We start from the raw sequence: 23,471 nt of genomic DNA, 5'->3' as shown, positions 1-23,471 counted from the left end.
TAATTTATTTTAGGAGAGGGGCACTAATCAAAGAAAGACAATATTCATATTAATTTAATATTTTTATATTTACACGATGTAATGTGAATTGCATGTTTGCTTATTTACTTTTTTGGACTAGGGACAAAGTGACATCAATACTTTATTCAAATTTATAAGTCTTCTGTAATTTCTTTTTTAAGATGAAACACTATCATTGAGATATAAAATATTTATAGTAAAAATGATTACCTTTCTGATGTATACAAGTAAAAAGAAAACTAAAATGTTGACCGTGGTCATTAAAGTCAGATCAATTTTGGGTCAAGGGTAAAATTGGATATAATAAAACCCGCAGAGGAACTGCTCACAAAATAAAATCATTTGACCCAGATAATCTAAAATAAAAAACATTTGTTTCACAAATGTCATATTGACTTGGAGGAATGAATTGAATGGAAAATAACGTCGAGGTCACGCCTGCACGCTACGAATAAAACCACACAAGGAAGGCTGATGTTTGGTCAAGTTCCAGGTAATGTTTTGGATTTTTTGTTTGTTCTGCAAAAAATGTCAAAATTTCACAATCGGCGGCGCACTGTGTTACGTTTTTACGTGATTTCTTTCTCTCTCTCTCGCACGGTTCTCCCTTGCCGTTATTTTTTTTTTTGTCTTAAATATTGCGGCGGCAGGCGCCTCAGATGTAGCGGCCCTTTAAAGCGCCCGTGGGGGGGCTCAGAGTCCTCGCTTTTGTCTTCCATTTCCTTCTGAAAGCGCTTTTCTTGAACCCTGCGCCGCTCTTCACAGTTGTTGTCTCGGCTCTCTGCTTGCTGTGTGGCTCTTTCTTTTTTCCTACGACCAACAACCACCCCCTCCACCCCAAGCCCACCACCCACCCTCCATCCCTCCCTCCTCCAGCTCTCTCCGTGTCAGCCGGAGGTCAATGCTACACTTTTTCTTCAGCATGCAACAAGGCCAACTGAGAAGTGTGTGTGTGTGTGTGTGGGGGGGGGTCTTTTTAGTCACTGTAACCTATAAATAGCAAACTATATCTGCTTATTTCCAAGACACAGGTTTGAGTGAGCAGGTGTTTGAAATGTACTTTTGATCCAACTGGCATTTATTTTTGTATTTTTTTTTTTCATCCTGCATTTTACAAGTTTAGATAATTAAACACACCCAGGTCAAATCTTTTTCTTCCTGAGAAACGATGTCACAGGAGGGTCAAAAAAAAAGAAGAGCGTTTTTTTTTTTTTTTTAACTTTTGTGCCACATGCCATTTATTAGAATTCATACGGATTTATTTCCGGAGCACATTGACTGTTTATTCTCTGTATTCCACATTGTGCTTTGCATATTCCGAGGAGTTCTCTTTTTATTCGTCTGTTTAAAACAAAAAATAACAAAAAAAGGACACTCCTTGCGGTATCGCATAATAAATGATTCCTTCGCAACGCCGCCACAATGTAGCATTGTGCGTTCACACGGAATACGCCGTCATTTGATAATTGTTAGATTAGTGGCGCCCACAGCCGGGACGTAAATATTTCACAGCTTGGAGGAAAGGAGGCCTCAGAAAAAAAAATGTTTTGAAAGAGGAGGAGGGGTGTTAGGGGGGGCAAGTGTGTTTTTCTTCAAATTTAGTTAACTCTATTTCCTGAATGTAAATGTTTCAGCTCTTTTAAAAAAAAAAAAAATCCAGTGGCGGCTGTGCTGTTTATCGGCGGATAAAAGGCAACGCTGTAATTATTCCCCCCACCAGCAACAAAATGCCCCCCCCTACCTAATCGGACTTTGTCAGCAAGGCGTCTTATCGAGTAGAGGAAAATGACACCGATGCTATCGAGGAGCCCCAGAGTCGGCGCCCGCGGCGCTCGTCCCCCCGCCAATCACGAGCTTGAGCCTCGGCCCCCGCCGTATCTAGCGCCGCCACAAACGGCCGGCGCGGGCTTCTTTTTTTCATGTAGACTTCAAAAAACAGTCGCCAGTCATTAAAATTGCAGCCGCGTCGCTTCTTTTTCGGCGGCGGCAGGGATCAGCCGAGGCGAAAATGGGATGTGGGACGAGGAGAGCGGTTAAACGTGTTAATTCCGTCCTCACATGTTGACGGCTTAATTTTAATCTGTTTGAGGAGGAAGGGGCGGCCGGCGATCGGAAAGGGAGCGCAAAGGGCAACGAAAAAGCCGAGGGCCGCAATAAACCGCCATTATCTCGGACGGAGCCGGTCCGTGGGGATTTAGAGGCAAAAAAAAAAAAAAAACTTGTTTACGCTTCAACTGCGCTAGCTAGCTAAGGTGCCGCCGGACAAAAGACCTTGGGTACACAAAAGGCCAGCGAGCATACGGAGCCCTCAACGGGACGGCAAGAGCTGAATCAACACACTCCAGCTTGGCCCAAAATCCCCAGTGGCAATTCACCTTTTTACAATGTTTGGAAACAACACAAATTTCAGTGACAAAAACTTTGAGTTTTTTGTTTTATTTGGGGAAAATTTGTGGCAGATTTTTAACCCCCAGTGTCGGTATGAGGCCCTCCTTATTCGCAATTTATTTTTACAGATCCCCAGTTTACTATTGTTTTTTTTTTTTTTATCAGATCTATCAATTATTTGGGGAAGTTTAGCAAACCTATTGTGTTTGATATTATTTTTAGTGTTGAAACTGTTAATATAGTCAAAATAATAACAAGGGGCTTGCGCATTACAGAAGACAACGACAAATTGTGGAAATGCCGTATTTATTTGTCTTTTTTTAAGTTCTGGCTGCCGCCGAACAATTCGGTGTGGCGTCGACTCATCGGACCCCGCCCGCCCCGCTCGTCTAATCGCGCCGCAGCCCCAAATCAAAGCGGTTTAAAACAAGCCGGTGCGGCCTTTAATAGCATCGTCACATCATCACAGCGTCCTCGCGCGGGCTCGCTTAGCTTAGCCTCCGCCGCTGCCACTTTGTTGCTCGCTTCAATGATTTATAACGGGGGAAAAAAAAATCAAGAGAGAGTGAGCAGAAAAGGAGGCCAGAAAGAACCAAAGTGTGGGCTGCCTCCACTCACAAGCCCGATTGTGAATCGCTGGGACCTTTGATTGACAAGCTCCAATCAGTTTATCTGCCATCCTAATAAAGTAGCTGGCCCGCGGTGCTCCCTACCTGACACGTTTTTTTTTTTTTTCGGGGGACCTCAGAGGCCCCAAAGCCCAAACCGCTCGGCTTATCGAAACATGAGTGAAATCAATCCCTAATAAGCTGTGTTGCCTTGTTTTGATTCCTGTCGCTCACCATTTTCGGATCTGCCTTTGTCTCCCTCATCACTTTTGCCGTATCATCATTGCCGTATTTAAAAAGGGATTTAATTTATTTCCATTCCTCACAATTCAACAAAAATATCACATGAGGCCCAATTGAAAAGACTTATTTTTTAAATATTCACAAATGAATTAAAAATAGTAAGCAAGCACGTTTTGACAAATGCCAATTTATTATTTGTGTTTTCTAATTTAGATTAATGACAGGAGTTGTATTTTGAATTCCGCAGATTATTTAAAAGGATTATTTTTAGAGCCAAAGCTAACTGAGTCTGCTTGTTGCCGCGACTTGTCTTTTAGCTTTCTTTTTTTTTTCTTTGCTAATGAATTTCTCGACTTTATTTATGAGACAAACAGAAAAGCCAGCTCGTCAGTGTGTGCGCGCGTGCGTGTGGTAAATAAATAGCGCGGCGTGTCCAAAGAGTCGCTCGCTCGCTCGCTCGCTATCCCTTTGAGGGCTCTCACTGCTCTTGACAAGCCTTTGTTTTCTTTAAATACACTCGAGACGCTGAGAATAGTAAAAAAAAAAAAATGTTAAAATGTGACGATGACACATTGTGAAGATTTGTCTTTTCTTAGAACAAGTGCACCCCCCTCCCGTTTCCCCTCCCTTTAAATCTGACCCACACGCATCCCGGCTTTTTGTTAGCGGTCATTACGAGAGACGACGCTCCGGTGGGGAGGAAAAAGAAAAGAAAGAAAAAGGGGAATTTCAACACCGGTTCTTTCTTCTTTCAATGATATGTATATACTATATATATGAAATTTAAAAAAGTCTGTGTTCCACTTTTGGCGGTCTTTTGAATATTTCAAAATACTTTGAAGTGAAACGTTGCTGAAATGAAAATGTGTAAGCTGGTTAACCTTGGTACTTGGTATTTCTATTTTATTGGTTATAATTTGTTTATGAAGAGAATCTGCCAGTGTTTTCTTTTAGTACAACACAGATTTTAAGGCCAATTGTTGTTTTTTTTCCCAAGGCCGTTTTTATTCTTGATGTTTAGCATTTGTGCCCTGTGCAGCTATTCCCGACGCTTCCTTCTTCTTTGTTGGGGGACGCACTGCGTGTTTGACCCGAGCCGGCGACGCCATTTCAGGCTGTGCGACCGAGCAGAGGGCCGCTATCGACAGCCGAGTAAAGTCAGGGGTCACGGATTAAACGCGACGAGGCGACGCATCGACCCCCGCCGTCCGTGCGTGCGGGACCTCGGCGGGATTTTTCTTGGATGAGTCGGCCGCCGATGACAGAGGGTCAGCGTGGCCAGGCTGGTGAGATCAAACGTTTAGTCGCCCGTGCACTTTCTTGAACACGATTGGCAGCCGAATGCACACGTACCATTTGCGGTTACAGAAAATGCATCCGTAAAAAAGTTCGGAATAGTGGCTAGCGCTTGTGCAGCTAGCTTATTCCTATTTAATGCCCTCCCGCCACGGGAAAACAGATCCCAGCCGCTCGGTTTGCTTTCGCAGAATTTTCAGCATGGATGACGACGGCGGTTTACGCGCATTTTTAAGCATCAGGCAGCTCGTGTTTATGAATCCGGGAATAGAAAAAAAAAAGCATCAAAAGTCTGCGGTCCTTCCTCGACTTGAATTATTAAAGGTGTCAATGTCGCACGCGCGCCATTTATAGTGTAAATTGACAAACTTTCTGGAAAACTACAACGGAAGCCGCCGAACGAGACTTGAAGAAGTCGGCTTTGATACCTCTCGGAGGAATACGCCGCGGCGAGGAAGTGAGACGGGATACAAAAAAAAAAAAGAAATAAAAAACTGTACGCTAACTGGTTAAATCTATTTAAGAACCAAATGAGGTGACAGAATTATAGAAGGATAAAAACAACCTTATTAATAACTTTGTAGGGAGATGTTTATTTAGAAATTCTTCCACCTGAATTTAGTTTATTTTTGTAAGACCCTTGAAAAGGGAAAAAAAAAACACCAAAACACACACACACACACACACACTGAGAAAGACACTCAGCGTAGCGTATGCATGAATTTTCCTCTTTCGCATGTGTCGCTCGCTTTCTCACTCACCTTTGATGTGCACCCGAAAATGTCATCAGGCGTCAAGGAAGCAGTTTTTTTTTCTTTTTTCAATATATACTTCTCCGCCAAACACCAGCCCGACCCCCACGCAAACCCGTATTTCCGCCCACCTCCCAATTTGCCGCCGCCGCTCGCTCATCCCAAACAAGAAGACGTACGTACCGGTTTCCACGGCGATCTGGTAGCCGGCCTCGAGTCGCCGCGATGACCTTTCCAGCTTCTCTGTGTTGTCCAGCAGATGCGCTCTCTACAACAAAATGGAGCACGCGTGAGCACAATCGCAAACGTTGATTGAGGGACGCGTTTCTTTTTGCCGATAACCTTCGCTGATGACAAACGTGACGGAATACGCAAGCATGTCGGGATGACAACGTGCCCTCGTCCAAAAACAACAATTTCAGATGTGTTTACACGAACAGGGTCGCCGTTTGATGGCCTCTCTCGTATTTTTTGACACTCTAAAAACAACCAAAAGGAGTTGACGGCCACCGCATGAGCGAAAAGTGGGGGGGGTAAAATGCTGAGATTGGGTCGAGCTGTCAAAACACGTAGCGGCTAATCACTCAGAGGAGATGGAAAAACACGAGGAGGGGGGGAGGCGGGTTGAAAATGAGTTGACACACTTTTCAAAGTTTGACAATAAGAAGAAGCGGATGGAGAGAACTTGGCTTCCATCTTCTTGACGGATGTCGTTTCAAATAGCAGAGAGGCTTTCTCGTCCGGGGCAGGCTCAGGATGGAGGAAAGGAAGAAAATAGTGACTCGTTCGGAGAGCTCTTACGGTCAAGTATTATTACGTGGGAAGGGACCAAAGATAAAAAGTTTTGTTCCGTGAGCTGTCACCAAAAAGTAGCGATTGCCGATATCACGTACCGTTCACTTTCGATGTAATATGTTTGGCCGTTAAGAAATACAGGGGGGGGGATATCGATATTGCGGGGGATCATAACGAGAAGTGCCAGGCTGCACTAAGAAATTCCTTGTCACGTTTTCTCACACTAAAGTATCGACGATGGTGCTGAAGTTCAACGTGTGCTTGGTCAGGAAAGGAAGTCAACTTGAAAATCAAGGTGCCATCGTGCATTCCTTCCAAATACGGGAGTTGCTTTTTTTTTGTCGCTAAATCAAGGCTCGAGATGGGTGGTGGTGGTGGGGGGCAAGCGGCAAGAAGTGAGTTGTTTTTGGCGTGGAAGTGGGAGGCGGTGGCAGAGCTTTGGCGGCTGGCGCGTTTGGGCTATATAATGAGCCCCCGCGGAAGAGCCGAGGCGGCTCGGCTCGGCGGCGGCGTTGAAGCCGACGCACCTCGACCGCGCGCGGCTGTGACAGAGTGGCGCACTCCCCCGGCTTCTTCAAAGAAGCCCAAGTGATTAGTATGTTATCATTACCATTGGAAACGTGATTTTTCTATTCCCTCTTGGCAAAAGGTGACACGTCTCGGGGAGAGACGGCCGGCGGACTCGCTGCGATGGGAAACCACTTCAAAGCCTTCTCCCCCTGAATCGCTCTCGCTTCTTTTCCTTCGTTCTGGGCCCGGTTGGGGGAGGCGGCGCGCCGGTGGTGGCAGACTACCGTGCATGTGTGTGTGTGTGGGATCATTAAGAATAATGCGCCCCGAGTTAGACGGCAAAAGAACCCGAGGCGAAAGGGTGAGGGTTCAGCCGCTAAGAATGCAATAATGACACGCCTAATAGTGACACAAGCCTACCCGGGGGTGGGGGGGGGAATACTTTAAAAAATAGAATACCTCACTTAAGGCAAGACCATAAGAAGTCCTTGCCACTCTACAATATTGAATTTTACCAGAAGTGTTAATACAAAATTTGACGTATGGGATCTTTAGATATGTCGATTCATCATTTAATAGCGGCAGAAAAGTACCGTAAATGATCGACTGTGACGAGAAGATTTGAGCTGACGTTGCAAAGTCCAAATCGAAGGCCGACCCCTGCGGCTGCCATACGAAAAATGACCTCGATAAAAAGGAGCGCAGACTCCTCAGCCTTTTTTCATCGGACACCGACAATTTCGTCTGAGGAGGCGTGAAAATTATGTTGTTGTTGTTGTTGTTTTTTTCTAAGTGCGCACGGTGAGGCGCTCCTCAGTTGAAAGTTATTAAGAGGACGCTCCGCAACAATGCAGCCGGAGCTCAAAAGAAATATCTCTCTATTTTCGCTCTTCTGCCTGGTGTGTTGTTTTTTTTTTTTTTCTCCAATATCAAACACGGGCGGTTTCTATCGCCATTTTCCAAAGTTCAGATGATTTCCTTATTATTTCAATAAGGGGCGGGGGAGGAGGGGGTGAGTCAAAGTGAATAATGATGACAGCTGTGATTCCGACTGACTGTGTGATCTTCCGCGCCGTTTGTTTGGGACTTGTAAGACGAGGAATTACAAGTGTCAAACAGCTGTGAATATGGCTGCTAAATATTTAAACATGTTTTGCAGCCGAAGAGAGAAGGCTGAAGAAAAAAAGTATCTTTTTTCTCCCCCCCCTCTTTCTTTAAAGCCGAGCTTAAGTGCGTATAAGCTGCTCCCGCCTTTGAAGGCCGACGGCGATGAGGGGGACCCGATCCGGGCCCATTAGGCCGACGGATCCGTCGGAAAAGGGGAGTCGACAGGTGAGGTAAACACGAGGTGTCTCCCGACCCCGAGGCGGGGAGGAAATTAACTCAAGTGTGAGAGGAAGGCAAAGGCAGGCAAACTCTGCCACAACTAAATAAAAGGGGAAGCCAAAAACGGGATAACGGCGCATCCGGGCCTGCTGGGTCGGTGCTCGTAAATTATGAATGGCTTTGAAAAGGAACGTGGCGGCGAGAGAGAGAAAAGCAGCTGGAACGTTTAAAGGCGCCGCGTGGCTGCACCTGCTAATAAAAGCCGCCGTCGCAAGGGCCCGAACGGAAAGAAGACAAAAGTAAACAACGACGTCAACGACTTATTGTATCGCGTGGTGGACGAGTGGATTCGACTTTGGACGACAACGCTTCTTGAGATTGGCGCCAAAGTGTGCTCGTTAATCTCAATGTGACCCGCGATTGGTCGCCGACCGCTCCAGTCTCGCCCAATACTAGCTGCGCTCGAGGAGGGCAAATGGAAATTTGATGGCAAACAGTCAGAGAAGCACTTACCTCTTCGCGTAACTTTATCAACTGCATGATGACGAGAGCCGGGGAAAAAGAAACGGAGAGGGTGAAAAAGAAGATGTGAGAGGAAACAGTTGCAAGAAGAGGGACCCATCACGCGGCAGCGCGCCCAAATTAACCTTGACGACGTTTCTGTTTGCACGCCGAGCATTCGCAAATCAGCAGACAAACGCGCTAAACGCAGCCGAGCGCTGACTTTTTTTTTTTTTTTGCCGAACAAACAAAGATCAAGTCGTCGCGCTGTCACATAAAACAACGGCGCCAAAGTGGAGAGCTCCGCCTAGCAGGATCAGCTAGCATTAGCCGCCGAGTCACAGAAAGGCAACGCTCCACATTACGGTGGAAAAAAAGTGTCAAAACATGGACTTTAGTGTCGCTCAAATGTCACTTTGGCGAATTCTTCAGAATGGCATTTTTTCGAGTTCATCCAAATTTGCTATCGCCTCCTAAATACCGAGCCGGCGCGGTTCTGAAATGAGTCAATTAGTTTAAAGCAAACATGCTGCATCAGCATTTAGCTGCTATGCTGCACGCAAATAAAACATTCTTCCCAATTTTGGGGAATAGCTACTTTTGTGAGTTGTTTCTGAATGCGTGGGCTTTTACGGGTAAAAAGAAAATATTTGTCTTGGGTCACTGCTAACAAGATACTGCTTCATTCCGTCCGCACCGGCAGGTTGGCTGATTTAAAAGGGCAAAGTTTAAAACGACACGAAGGCGCTGTGGGGTGGGGTGGGAGCGGGGGGGGGGGGGCTTATTGGATCCAAGCGTCGCTCAATGGCCCGCCAAACAAAACTTCTTCTAGGCTTGTTTGTGCCGCCTGACCGATTGCAAATCCTCACGGGAGGACTGGCACAAAAGCCCGCTTGAGATGGTGCTTTTTTTTTGTTTTGTTTTGTTTAAGCTTGATTTTCCTTCGCCCGACGACGTCTTTAGCGCGGCCGACGACCCGCTCGCATTGTGGAACGCCGTGAATGTCGTAATTATGCCGTCTTCGGCTTGTGTTTTTCTGGCGCCAACCAACTAGCCAGCCAGCATTCAAAATTGCACTGCTGCAATTTTTCTGTTATGATAATCAGCATTTTTTTTTTCCAAACAAAAGATTTTTTTCCCCCCCTTCCCCACCGCCCCTCACCCCAATACGGAATTCGACACAAGTGGTAATGCGCTTCCTTTGTAGCTCGGGAAAAATCTGGTCGGTGCCGGCTGAAACCGGCGCAATCTCTCGTGGCCAAGCCTTCTGCTGCCACTGAAATCGAAACTATTCGGCGTGTCGTTTATGTGTGCGTGCGGGAGGAAAAAAACCCGAAAAAGACGGGGAGGGCGAAAAATGTGCCTAACACGTGATAGCGCCAATTCCGTCTCTGCCGGCGTACAGATAACGAAGAAAAGTCCGACTCTATTAAACGGTCCTTTAGCCATTATCGCAAGTTGGGACGCCGGGACGTTATTTCCTTAAGCTGGAAATCCTTTCGCCTTGTAAGCGGCGCATTTGTGAGCCGTAATGACGGGCCGTGGGGCGAGGGCGACGGGGCGAGGGCCTCTGCCATAGCGTCCGGGCTCCTGTTTAACAAATGGCCGGCAATTAAATTGATTCCACTTTGCCCCCCCCCCCCCTCTCTCTCCCCATCTGGTTGGACAAATTTTTTTTTTTGGTAAATACTCTGAATACTTGACAATTATGTTCAATGCAAAACCAGGCCAAGGAGAAGTTTTACGATGGAATATATACTCGCATTGTGTATTTTTTAGGATTATTGAGAGCGCAAATAATACTAATTTACAAACATAAATTAAAATTGTTGAGTTTATTTTACACGAAGGATGTTGTGTTCCATAGAAAAAAAACATTTGAGGCCTTTCAAAGATGCATTCAAATAATAGTAACAATGCGTATGAATTATGGAGAAATTTTAAAAATTGTGCGTTGGATGTAATGTTTAGTACATTTTTAAAAATGTATTGTGTGGATTATATATTTTAATATATTTTTTTTTTAAATAATTTAAAATGCATTTCATTCAAATCTAACAAAATGTTATCAATTAATTAGGCATTTTCTGATTTAGTTCCTTTTATTGCCTTTAATTTGAGTCATATGCAAAAAAAACAAGAGACCAAAAATAATCTTTTATAATACTTTAACCATCTTTCATTTTCTGTAAATTAATGCTAGAAATCACAATTATTCGTATGGGGGGGGGGGGGGGGTAAAACAAATGATAATTTTGCATTTGTCTGTTAATTTTTTTCCAAGCTGTATAAAAAGCTATTTTTAAACTTTTTCTTGTTGACGGGCAGCCATCAGCGTCTCCGTGGTGACATCGGTGACAGCCGATCTTTTTTTCCACGTGTGCGCGTCACTTTTGTGTCTCGCTAATTTGTCGGAGAAATATGCATCTCAATTACGCGGCCTGTTTTGGAGCACGCGCACACACGCACGTATGTTTGGAAGATGGTGAATCATCATTGAAATGGTAATGAGGGAATGTTAAGGAAGAAAAAAAAAACATGCCATATTTTACTTTTAAATATAATGTCATTTAGCTTTGGACGAATGCAATTTTGCATTTTCAATGGTCACAATGTTTCAAAGAGTCAAAATTATTTTGCTTTTTAAAAGACGATAAGACATATTTTGCACTTTGAAGACAATTGCAAAAAAATCTGTGATTGAATATATTTGACTTATGCACAAAATTGTTAGAAATTTAAGGGCAATAATATTATTTTATAAAATGCACCATATTGTGTGTGAGGCTTTTTGTTTTATCATTTTAAAAAACTCACTTGGAACAAGATTTGAAATGCAAAAAAAATTATATACTACAACATACAATGTGGTCTTATTAATGTAATTCTAAACTTTTTTTTTTTCATCAGTGCTCATTTTCTTAGCCGCAATGCAATACTCAACCAATTCAATTTTTTTTTTTGCTGATAATAAATGTAGTACGAGATTTCAAATGCAAAACTAGGTCAAGGGGGAAAATAAGCATTTTACAGTCCATGCAATGCAGGCTCATTATTATGATAGTTTTACAAACTTCCAAAGTCAGTTACACGATTTTTTCACTTTAAAACGATTTGATTTTGTGACAAACACTGCAAAATTAATTAACAAATTAATTTAACGTGAATTTAGATTCTAGGACTATTTTGAGAAGACACGGCTTGTTTTGCAAAGAAGCCGACATGATGACCATTTTGTGTTTGCGGGTCTATTCTGGGGCGATACCCAGCTGCGCCGCGACTGCGCTTTGCTATTGAAGCGCCACTTTGCATTGTGCGCGCGGGTGCCGGCAATCTGGCCGGTCCCATGCCCCGCGTCGGCCCGGCTTTGCATTAAACAGTGTTGCTTCCGCATGACTTGGTGACAATACGCCAGCGTCGTTCTCAGATCTGGCAAGGATGAGGGGAGCCCACCCCGAAAGCGACCAATACCCCCCCCCCCCCTCCCAACCCCCTAGCCCCGGAGTCGGCCTCCCGCACCGGTCGGCGGCCGCTCGGGCCGGGGCTGATTAGCGCCTCACCTGGCTCTCCGAGGAGCTGGCGTCGTCCCCCAGGAGCTCGTTGCGCACTTCGTCACTGTAGGCGATGCGTGACCTTTTCTGCCGGGAGGAAGGAAAAAAAGAAAAGGGAAGCAGGGGAGGAGGGAAGGGGGGGCAAAAAGGAGAGAGCAAGTGGAGAAATATGCTTTAGTGCTGTTGTTTTGTGCATTGAGGAAAAAAAAAAGAAGACAAAAGCAAGCAGGCATTCCTTAAGCACGAGGGCCCCCTAATGGAAATGGGCCACAAAAAACAACAACAACTTCTGGACCGGCAAAACGCAAACATTTGTAATGGGGTAGCCACCGATTTTGAAGTTGAAAGCCAGGTTAGCTAACCAAAACAGCAGCACCTTTCTTTTGTCATCTTCTTTTAATCACTATTATTGTTTTTTTTTTTACTTTGTCTATTTAATATACTGGCCTTAAAAAAGGTATAAGGAGGGACGTGTGGGTTCAATAAGAATCAATTGTTGCACAAAATTGGTCCCAGTTAGGGGAGGGGCAGGGAAGCAGTATCTTGTTCTAGTGCAGGTTCTTGTGCCGCGCGGGTACTGCCCGCATGAATAAAATCAAATCAAGACGAGTCAGTGGGACAGCGAGAGCGTGTGCGAGCGGCGCTATTACGAGGAAGTCGCACTTGTCAGCACTAAATCTTTTGGTGGGAGGGGGTACTGGAGGCTCGGCTGTCACCGCTGTCATCCCGCTGCACCGGTGGCCTCCATAAGAACGCCGATGCCGCGTCTCAGACAGGGAATAATTCATCAGCCGCTTGCGTGGGGTTGCCTTGCGCGCGTGCACACAAAGTCTCGACAACAACAGGGAATGCCGTGTCCAAAAACTGTGAGTGTGTGTGTGGGGGGGCAGACACACACAAAGACAGCAAGTTGACAAGCGGCTGCAGGAGTGGGCTGGCGACAGAGCGCTTGTTTACAGACGCCCCGGCCCGTGGAAAAACAGTGTCGGCGCGCTCTCCTAAACTGAGCGTGCGGCGACAGCACGCGCGCTAAAACTGTTTACCCAGACGCGTTTGCACCACCAACATCCAACCCCTCCCCAGCCCGCCCGCACGAACCTGTCGCTGCCGTACTGCTGTTTTGGGGGGAAAAAAAAAATCTGACAAAAAGCATGACAGTAGTTCTGCAGTTACACAAGGACGCCAATGTCTCGCCGCCACATAGATATAAGGTCATGTTTAGATTTAATAAATGGTGATTGTTTTTTCACATTTTCAAGACAAAAAGTTTTAATTTCAGGGGAAAAAAAATCTTTTTGGAGGAATTCTTTCTGTGAGAATTTTGGGATAATAATTCAAGATAAAAAGTCAGACGTAAATAAGCAATCTTGAATATTTGCGACAACCATTTTTAAGGAAAACTTTAATTTCTCAGAAAATAACACTTTAAATATTGATGTTTGATTCTTTTTTAACCTGACCAAGATGGTGTGCCGTGGAAGTGCAAACTAAGTGGACACTGCGTTCCAATTTCACACATCAAGACAAGAGTCAGCATCAACCTTGTGAACTCGCTAAAGCGCTCCTGATTTTGCAGGGGAATTACGCAAGCAAAAAAATAAATAAATAAAAACCCGCCCACGTCTTGCATTTAAATGGAGCTTCATCATAAAGAGCCCGGGCCCAACTTAGGGGGAGCGCCGACTTGCAGCCGTAATTGAGACGGGGAAGCGTCGCGAACGCCATTGTTTCGGATGCCTTCAAAAACAACAAACGGCGACGCGAGATGTTTCTAAATAGCTGCTTGGGTGCGAATGCGACGGCTGACAAAGGCAAAAAGCTACAAAAGGACGGGAAAATGTCAGCGCAATGAAAGCGTCGCCGGCGCGTTCGCATTCCCCCTCTGGAAAACAAGGCGTCCCCCAATGATTAGCACCTTGTCATTTCATGTCAAACAGCAACTCGGGGGCCGCCATTTGCGCTTTAATACGCTGACACGCTTGATAAGAAGCAGACAAATGTTGAGGAAATCTGCAAAATGATTAGACAAAAAGTCAACACGCACTTGTTTAAATGGCAAAACTGGGGTGTGTAGACTTTTTATACCTCCTCAAGATGGCTACACAGTAAATAATTCCTTATTCGAGCTTTGTCTTCCGAAAGAAAATGGTCGCTTATAAGAGAGGAGGCTTTTTTTTTTTTTTTGAAACCTTTTCTGTCTTTTGTCACTTTTCTAATCTTAGGTGAGAATTTTGGCATCTTATTCCCAGAAGCGCGCACCAGGAACAGTACAAAGCTACGTCTTTAACTTGATACAAGAGCCATCAAAACAGTGCCGCCGCGCACGGGTTGGTGTCCTGTCAAAAAAAAAAAAATGAAGGGATGACAAGGAGAGCTATGCAAAAAAAAAAAAACCATTCTTCATCAGCCATCAAAAGATAATTACAGATACAGGCATAATATTCATATCAGATATGCTAATCTGTTTTGCATAATCCTCCGTGTACATTATTCCACGATCGCAACACGGAATTTCTATTTCAAGAAAAAAATGTTTGCGCTTTTCCATCATTTATTGGAAGAGAAGCGATCTGTCAGTGAAGTCTGAGGTCTGTTGAGAAAACAAAGGTCTGTTGAGAAAACAAAAATATCTTTAGGAAAACCATTTTAAGATACGAGGAACATTTTGGAGAATCAAAATTTTCTTCCCAGAGTGGAATCGGAATTTTTTTTTTTTTTTTTAAATTATCTTCTTGCCGTTTGCTGCCGTGTCCAAAAAAACATCTGGCATAGCTAACGGAAGCAAAAGCAACAATTCATGCGAGCTATGCAAACGGCTTTTGAATAATCTCCATTCCGGGGTGCGATCGTTATTATTGTTGAAATCTCCCGGCGCATTCCGAGCATTTTTAATGATTTCCAAAGTGCGACTGCCCTCCAACCGTTCTTTGTGCCTTTTGCCCGCAGCCACGAGTGACACCGGGACAATTGCAAATAATGGCGTGCGCCCGCAAAGCCAGCGACAAAAATATAAACAGTTCATTAGATGGGGGGGAATAAAAGGCGTGGAGAGAGAAATGGAAGAAAAAAAAAAATAGCCAGGGGCAGAGTGTAATGAGGGGCCCTGAAGTTGCGAGCGCTGTTTGGTGGCTGCTGGCATGGCGTGAAGTGCAATTAAGCGCGTTGGCTGCGAGGTGGCACCTTCCGTCGCCTCCCAACAGGAATGTCAGCAAAGGGACTTTTTTTTTCCCCCCGTGCCGCCTTTGTGAAAATTTACAATATTTTATTCAAAATAACTTTTTATCCAAACATTTTTTTCCCTTGAAAATCAGACTTTATTTTCATCCTTTTCTTATTGAGTGTATCATCTATCACTACTATCCAAAGTGGAAAGCGAGCAAGATGTAAGCAAGCACGGGGTGGGGGGGGGGGGGGGGGGGGTCATTTGTTTTATTTGCGTCTCCGACGAGGGGCTACTGTACACGGGAAATAAAATTGAAACAAAAAGAAGCACGAGAGAGCCTCCTCGGGAGAGAAAGGCGACGACGGTGAAGAAAAGAGGAGCCGGGCGCCTCAGATGACAGCATGGGGGCCCCTCTCATTAGCTCACAGGTTGGCGCCTGCCATGAAAATGCAAAAGTCTGCCCCCCCTCCCCACACACACGCACGCACGCACAAAAATAAAAATCATCAAGTGCAAAGAGTGAGGTGACTTGCGTTTGCTTTCGGGCCTCCATTTCACTTAAAGTGACCAACATGTATCAGAGTAAACAGCGTCCCGCCCCAGGGGGTCCGTAGGGGGGCTTTCAAGCTTGCAACCGTGTGATAGCAGCAAGCCGCCGAGTCATTTGAGGCCTTAACGAGTGGCCCGAAGACGACGACGACAAGCGGAGGAGTGCCGACCCAACGCAAATTGAAGGAGCGCTTTGATTGAAGGAGCTCTCCCGCATCACTTGCTCTCCATTAAACCCGTATTAAAATATGGAGGTGCGCCTAATGAAAAATCAAAGGCGCCCCGTTTTGTTTCCTCGCGCGGACGTGGAAAGGCGAGAGAGCGAGACGGGAGGATCCGGGAAATGGGGGCGAGGTGCTGTCGGTGCCGAAGCCAGGCAGACAGCGTCGGTTCACGGGAGGGAATCGATAGAGCAGAGCCGTCGGGAGGGAGAGGCGGGGGGGCTACTGGGGGAATAAAGCGGGCCTTCCCGGGTCAGCACCGGAGAGAAAGGTGAGATTACAGCAAAGTGGAGGAGGGATTTTCCTGACGGGGATGCCGGCTACCTGGCAAGCCCGGCAACCGGCGGCCCATTAGCCCGTGGCTACCTGCGCAGCGTTCACACAACACACACACACACACACACATTTCCTCCTCACCCCCCCCTTCCTTTTTTTTGTCGAAAAGCAAAGAAATACCTTCACTTTTAACCCGTTCCTCCACTTTGGAAGAAGGCTGACTTCTGACCTCCATTTGTGATTCATTTCTTGTTTGATGTCTATTCTCAGGCTCTTATCTAAAATTGAAAACTGTCATGAAGAAAAAAAAAAAAAACTAGACACAAAAGGCGCGCAAGCTGCTCTGGGTGTGCGTGCGTCTGCTTTTTATTAATAGTGCAAAATTAGATATTTTCTTTAATATATGACTCAATAGATAATCTGTCTATAAAAAAGGTGATTTTTTTGTCCTGTATTTTATTTTTCTACATGACTTTTGTTTTCAAAATATATTAAAAAAAATTCCCTCTACAATCCTTAATATTTGATTTGAAAATGGTTTTCCTAAAAAATGTGCATTCTTTGCTTTGTACTTTTGTTTCGCTCAAAAAAGTTATTTAATTAAATTAAAAATAATTCTCTAAACTTTTGTCGTATGTGCGACTAATTTTTTCACAAAAATATTCTTTTATTTATTTTTTGCTCATCTATATTGTGCTGGTATAGCATTATACACATCTTTGGACATTTTTGTCTAGAAACGACAACGTTTTTGAAAATGTACGAGTATGAAATAAAATACACTGGAGACGACAGTGGAATGGAGTTTCTGGAACATCTGGCACTTTGGAAGGAGGCTGACCTCTGACCTCCATTTCTGATTCATTTTGTGTTTGATGTCTCTTCTCTGGCTCTTATCTAAAATTGAAAACTGTTATGAGGAAATAAAAAAAGCGAGACACAAAAGGCGGACACGTTGGTCCGTGCGTGTGCGCGGTGGCGGACATAGACCGTGCGAGGACTATCTTGGCTTTTCTTGTAACGTGACCGCCGTCGCTCACCAACGGCCGACTTGATTAGCATAAGAATCCAACGGCGGCGCGCACGTCGGGAATTAGCCGGATGATTATCGCGACATATTGAGATGTTACTTTGTTATTTCACATGGCGGGCGGGACACATTCACATGCTGATGAGAAGACCCTGCGCCCCCCCCACCTTGCGCCCTACTAGCATGCACGCTCCTGAAGCACTTTCCGGGGGGTCTTGTCTTGGAATTTGCAACAATAGGACAGTTTTGATGGACGAAAAAAAAAGAAAAAGTCAAATTATGGTGCTACGAAACCGCTACAAAATAAAAAAATAACGGTCAAGGCGTTGGCAGATTGCAATTTGGCAGGAAAGAAAAAAAGACTCCAAAAGGGTGTTTGCTCATTAGACACACTTAGGATGAGATGCAGAGAGCCAATTTAATTGTAAAAAAAAAAATTCTTTACACAAACTCTCTTTCTGTTATTCAAAAAGACAAAAAAAAAAAAAAAAAAAAAAACAGAGCAAGAGAGAGAAGCCAATGATTCATAATATATTTCATGAATACTTCATGAACCCCCCCCCCCTACTTAAGCCAGTCTTGGCAAAGAAAAAAAAAAAACTATTGTCACCTATTCTAGTATCCGCTTGTCAGCACATGACTGGGGAGCGGGTGTCACATGTCACTTGTGGTTTGCGGCGCTGCACGGGACGGGCTGCAGACACCGGGCCGGGGGTAGGATGGCGAAGAAGAAAGCGATGCGCTAGTTGGGCGGGCGGAGAGGGGGGGGGTGTTATCATATCATCGCCCTACGTCTTTATGTTTCCCTCCCTTATTATCTACCCCCCCTCCCCACTCACGGCAAGTCACTCAATCACACGAGCCCCGAGGACAGCGCGGGGACCCTGGGAGGGCCTTTTTTTTTTTTCCTTTCTTTTTTTTTTTTTGCACAGCCAGACGAGTGTCTGAAAGCTATACCGATCGCTGTCAGCGAGCGTGCGACTTTCGAGGGGCTGCGAAAGAGATAAGCGAGAGAGGAGAACGTTTTGCAGGCTAACAAACAAACAAAAAGGCCGCGGGCCATCGAGACGAGTGTCGCGTGAAGACACCACGTAGTCGATGATGTGCTAAAAGAACAGACGCATTGACTTAAGAATCAAATTTTAAGGTTTTTCCAAGAGGAAGCTCCTATTTTCAAGTTATTCTGCGTCCTTGGGCTTCCTTGAAAGACGCTTTCCCAATCTGAGGAAAGCTTAGTCATCTTACGATCATTAAACATGCTTATTAGCACGGACATCAATTGGGATGCCAAACGTGCTCCGCGTCAACACGGTTCTTTGTGTGACCACGTCCTCCGAGCCCGATTTGACCCGCCGCCGACATTTAAATATCAAATCCCGGAAAATAAAGTGCAAGCGTCGTGGAGAAAAAGGGGCTTATCCGCAAACTTGTTCAAGACGCGCCCCGACGCCACAAATCCGCCAAAGAGGCGAAGGACGCAAGTGTCCGACAACAAGATCCGTTTGTTTACATCTTAAATCTCGCCCGGCGAGCCGCGAGCGCTTCGACTTTTTGATGGCGCCGCCGGAAGCATGAAAAGAGACAATCTGCTTTGGAATTAAAACAAGCGAGACAGCGGCGGCGGCGTTAAAAGCAGCCGACTCGTGTCCGTCCATCATGTCCGAGGTCAAAACAGCAAGATGCCTTCATGGCGGATTACAACAATGCGAGTGTGTAACGGTGCGGGGACGTCATCTCGGCTTTCAAATTAGATGGAAAAATAAAAATGACATTCAAAACTTTCCATTTTTCGGTCAAGCCTCCACAACCTTGACTCGTCCCCGACCGCTAATTGCACACACACACAAAAAAAAAAAGCCCGTGAATCTTCATGCTGACAAATGTGAGGACTAAATAACACGGCTGTTGGGAACATCAAGAAACAAAAAACAGGACATAAAATAAATATCTCAGTTTTCCCAAGGGGCAAAAATGCACATCAGTGAAGTGTTGCAACTTTTTGCAGGCTCACAATGATTTCGCATTTGCTCCAAAAGTTCGTGCCAGGAGCGTGATCCACACTGCAGAAACAAACGCCTTCCCAAAAGCTACAAAATGCCAGGCAGCGTTTAAAAGGAGGCTGTTCATGAGCTCCCTTATGGAGCAATTAGCGGCGTTATGACACAAAGTGCGCCACTTTACCTCGTTTTTTTGGGGGGGTTTTTTTGCGAGGAACGTTCGCCCGCTTTGCAGTGAACTGATTACATTTGCGCACAAAGCGCGAGGGAAGGGGGGCGGGCATTCGTTAAACACACATATCGTTGTGTCGTCGGGCCCGTTTGAAAGCGGAAGTTATTTCGAGAAGGTCGCCGACGAAACCGATAGAGCGCAAAAAAAAGAAGAGCGCACAAAGAAAGTTGTATGGGCGCCAACATTCTATTGGGCTCATCCGTCGATCTGGCAAATAAAGAGCCGCGCGTTTCAAGGTTGGGCTTTGGAAAGGCATTAATTAACTCCCCGGGCGGACATTGGAGCCGCTTTTTTATTTCCAAATGAAAAGGCGCTGTGGCAGATCCCACTTGACCGTGACTGAAACGCTAAACAAGAGAAAGGAGGAAAAAAGGTGAGTATAATGATGCGCCGACTGCGACGGAGGCCTCATTGAAGTGAAGTAGATAAGTAAGTAGGGGGGGGAGGGGTTACGGCGGCCATCTTTGAATAAAATCGCACACGCGCGCTAATTATGACGGCGGATTGAAAAGAAGCGTCTGGACGGAATGGTATCGGGCTCACAAAGGGCTACTCTGGCTGCGGTCCGAACTGGATCTGATAAACGACGCCTCCCTTCGACTCATTGTGAGAGGAAAATAGCGGCCCGCTTCTCAGGCCGACGCCACCTTGACCACCGCCGGCACCCGCTTCCCACTTGAGCGTCACTCGGCGTGTTTAATGACTGCCGATGAACCTTTGGAAAAAGTCAAGGACGCGCGAATCCAAAGAGAAACCATTTGCTTGTCAAATTAGTTTTTTGGGTCACTAGGTGGCGTTACAATACGAGCGTGAAATCAAACTCTGAAGTCAGAGATGTTTTCATACTTTTGTCCCACAAGGACACTGACGTAACATTATTTCTTTTACAAAGAGGGGAGATCAAGCAAAGCAATAAGAGGATGTCGTTTATCATCAGACATTAAAAAAAAAAAAAGGGCCGCGTGATTTGCTAAATGGAGCCCAATATTGTCCTTGTCATGAACTTTTTAGATTCTTGGAGCAACGTCGCCATCAGCCGGAACAAAAGAGCAACAGGCAGACTGGCAAGCAGGGACGTTTACGAAATCTTTTCAATTCGTTCAATTCTTTTAGCCCAAAATCAATTCCAATTTATTTATGATGCCGGAGATTTTTTCTTTGCATTTTTGCTGAAAAAAAAAAAAATAGTATAGTGTTATATTTTATCCGAAAGACGTAATATTTTTTAATCTGAATTTTGTTTTCCAAATAGCAATTATTGTCATCACTAGTGCAGACTATTTTACGGCTAACATCTCATTGCATTTAGATGTCAAAAGCCATCCCAGTCTTGACAAGTGATCATTTAAAAGCAAAAAAGGGAAAAAGAAAAAAACGTCGCGTTGTTGCCGAGACGCAGCAGACACGTGCGGACCCCCGCCGTCCCCGCTGGGACACAGCACCGGGCTCCTTTGAACGCGGCGGGCTCTGTTTACCCGATAAATTTGATGAGATTAAGCCAACGTCGGGCCTCCTCTTTGCCTGATCAAAGCGGCGGTTGAGAGGCGCCCCTTTTCTCTGCAGAGCGCATCCGTTCGGGCCGTTTTTCATGACACCCTTTACGTCGGTCCTACTCAATATGTGCGACGCCGGCTCCCTCTAGTGGCCAATCACTGCTTGAGGACAGTTCCATTGTTTTTAACCTTTTAGTCATTTTTTTTGTGACTAGCAAGAATGCTTACGTATTGTAAAGAAATGGATGATTGAAAATGATTAACAAATAATCGTTATGGGCGCATCAGCTCAGTGGCCTAGTGGTAGAGTGTCCGCCCTGAGACTGGAAGGTTGTGGGTTCAAACCCCGGCCGGGTCATACCAAAGACTATAAAAATGGGACCCATTGCCTCCCTGCTTGGCACTCAGCATTAAGGGTTGGAATTGGGGGGTTAGATCACCAACTGATTCCCGAACGCGGCACCGCTGCTGCTCACTGCTCCCCTCTCCCCCAGGGGATGGATTAAAATCACACGGGGATGGGTTAAATGCAGAGGACAAATTTCACCACACCCAGGTGTGTGTGTGACGATCATTGGGACTTTAATCTTAATCTTTTTAATCAGTCTAACGAGCGCCACGAGTACTTACAAAGTCCTTCTCCAACTTCTCCACCTCCTGCTTGTAGCTCTTCAGGCGGCTGTTGTACATGGCTCGGCTCTGGACTGGGATCTCCCGCACCTCCAGGTCCATCTGCTCCAACTGCCAAAATCATGGCATTCAAAGTCAGTACGCTGCTTTCACATAAAAAGTCATTTTTGACCAGATACTTCTGGTCACTTCACTCTTGCCTCACAAACAAAGCAGTGACGTTCACAACCCGAGCCCACTATGACATGAATTTCGGTCGACATCATCAAAATTGATAATTAATTACAATGGAAAGTTTGCAATTAGGCAAATTCCCTGAGTTTTGCCAGCCTTCCTGTCGCACCGCATCTGTGTACTTTGTCAGCTTGATTTCGTTTACATATGGCGTGACGGCTCTGGAAATAGTCAACTTCAGCAAAGCACAAAAGTGGCGTGCTGTTAATTAAGCGCGTTGGCGCGCGGATCACAAAGCGGCGTCACTCATCTCGCCACCGTGAAAGTTGCGACGGGAGGAACACGCCGACAAAAAAATCCGTGCGGATGAGGCGCAAGTGCATTTGATGCGTGACTAATCACCGTGACATAAGCAGACAATTTGTCTCCTGTCAGGCTCGTTTGCATGAGGACTCCCGCTCGGCTTGAAACGTGTCACGGCGAGTGTCGCTTACAAAAACAAAAACAAGCACATTAGCGTAAAAAAAAAAGTGGGGGAGCCTCCTCGACGGTTGACGTTTCCCGCTCGGTTATTTGGGAAATGGAAATGAGCCATCAAAGACGTACCAACTCTCTGACTTCTTCAAGCTGTTTGTCGACATTTAGAACCAGCTGCGTTTTCTCTTCTGAAAGGGAAGAAGAGGAGAAAACATATTGATCAGGAGGCGCTTGGTGACAACAGACCACCCCCTCGCCCCTCTACCCACGAGGTACCAATGATGGAATTGGCTGGGGGAGGAGAGAACACATTTGAAGCTATATTTACACATTGGTGGCGTGTCGTTATTGCAGCACGCGACAGAGAACTTTCTTGGCAGACAATTCATTTATTTAAATCCAAATCAATCACTGCATTCCAGATTATACATATGACTCAATCTCAGGTTCAATTTTCAACCCAAAATTTTCCTTTGCTGTTTCACAGCAATGGAGCAATTAAATTTCCAAATTGATTTCCCTTATTATAGTTGACTTCTGACTCAATTTGTAATTTTGATTCATTTCCATGTTTAATTGCCAGTTTAATGTGTGGAATATATAAATTCAATTCCCAATGCAATTTCTGATTCAATTTCTGATTTGAATCTTTCTGTCTGTCCTCCTACATTTGGTATTGATAGGAATAATGCTAAATTGAGGGGAGGAGCTTTATTTACTCGTTATTATATCTTCATTCTTTTTCTGTCATTTCTTTCAGCAAAATATGCGATTCATTCATGGGTATGGGACTTTTGCTGATATTTTTTATGACATTATTGAACAACGAAATTTACAACCACTTATAAAGGACAAAATTTGGTGTGACACATTAGCTAGCCTTGCCACTAGGCGCGAAGCAATGCACTCTCCTACCTCCACTCAGTTTGGGAATTCTCCCGATTTTGTTGGTCACTTCTGCCGTAACGGTTCCAAAGTCCTGCTCGTAGGCTTCGAAGTCTGAAGACATGACGTCGTGTGGTTTTACTGGAAGTTCTCTTCGGAGGTTTCACGTTCTCAATAATAAAAACAGCGGTGCCCGGGTGTCTCTTCCTTGTGTGTCAATAAAATATGTCCGGCAAAGCACTGATCCTTTTGTTTATTTATTTATTTATGTTTTGTAAAACTGCTAATCAAAAATATATTATGTAGTAAAAAGGATTGTCAATTAATTCATATTTAAATAGAATTATGTTTAT

General features: G+C 45.0%; 1 protein-coding gene across 4 annotated transcripts in view; it reads right to left on the bottom strand.

Moving 5' to 3' along the window:
• Positions 1 to 23,342, bottom strand: part of vti1a (vesicle transport through interaction with t-SNAREs 1A) — a 50,595-nt gene extending 27,253 nt beyond the window's left edge. For 2 of the 4 annotated variants that reach the window (XM_037278353.1, XM_037278355.1), the window contains exons 1-6: positions 23,149 to 23,342; positions 22,363 to 22,421; positions 21,583 to 21,693; positions 12,001 to 12,078; positions 8,453 to 8,473; positions 5,492 to 5,576 (exon numbers count right to left, since the gene is read on the bottom strand). In XM_037278353.1, coding sequence (XP_037134248.1) covers positions 5,492 to 5,576; positions 8,453 to 8,473; positions 12,001 to 12,078; positions 21,583 to 21,693; positions 22,363 to 22,421; positions 23,149 to 23,242 — 448 coding nt within the window. In that variant the 5' untranslated portion in view covers positions 23,243 to 23,342. The remainder of the gene's footprint in view (positions 1 to 5,491; positions 5,577 to 8,452; positions 8,474 to 12,000; positions 12,079 to 21,582; positions 21,694 to 22,362; positions 22,422 to 23,148) is intronic. The other 2 variants (XM_037278354.1, XM_037278356.1) reach the window with 1 other exon arrangement.
• Between the last annotated feature and the right edge of the window lie 129 nt (positions 23,343 to 23,471).

Source organism: Syngnathus acus, chromosome 19 (genome assembly GCF_901709675.1).
Source record: "Syngnathus acus chromosome 19, fSynAcu1.2, whole genome shotgun sequence".
Classification (NCBI taxonomy): domain Eukaryota; kingdom Metazoa; phylum Chordata; class Actinopteri; order Syngnathiformes; family Syngnathidae; genus Syngnathus; species Syngnathus acus.
This window is presented reverse-complemented; position numbering and strand designations above follow the sequence as displayed.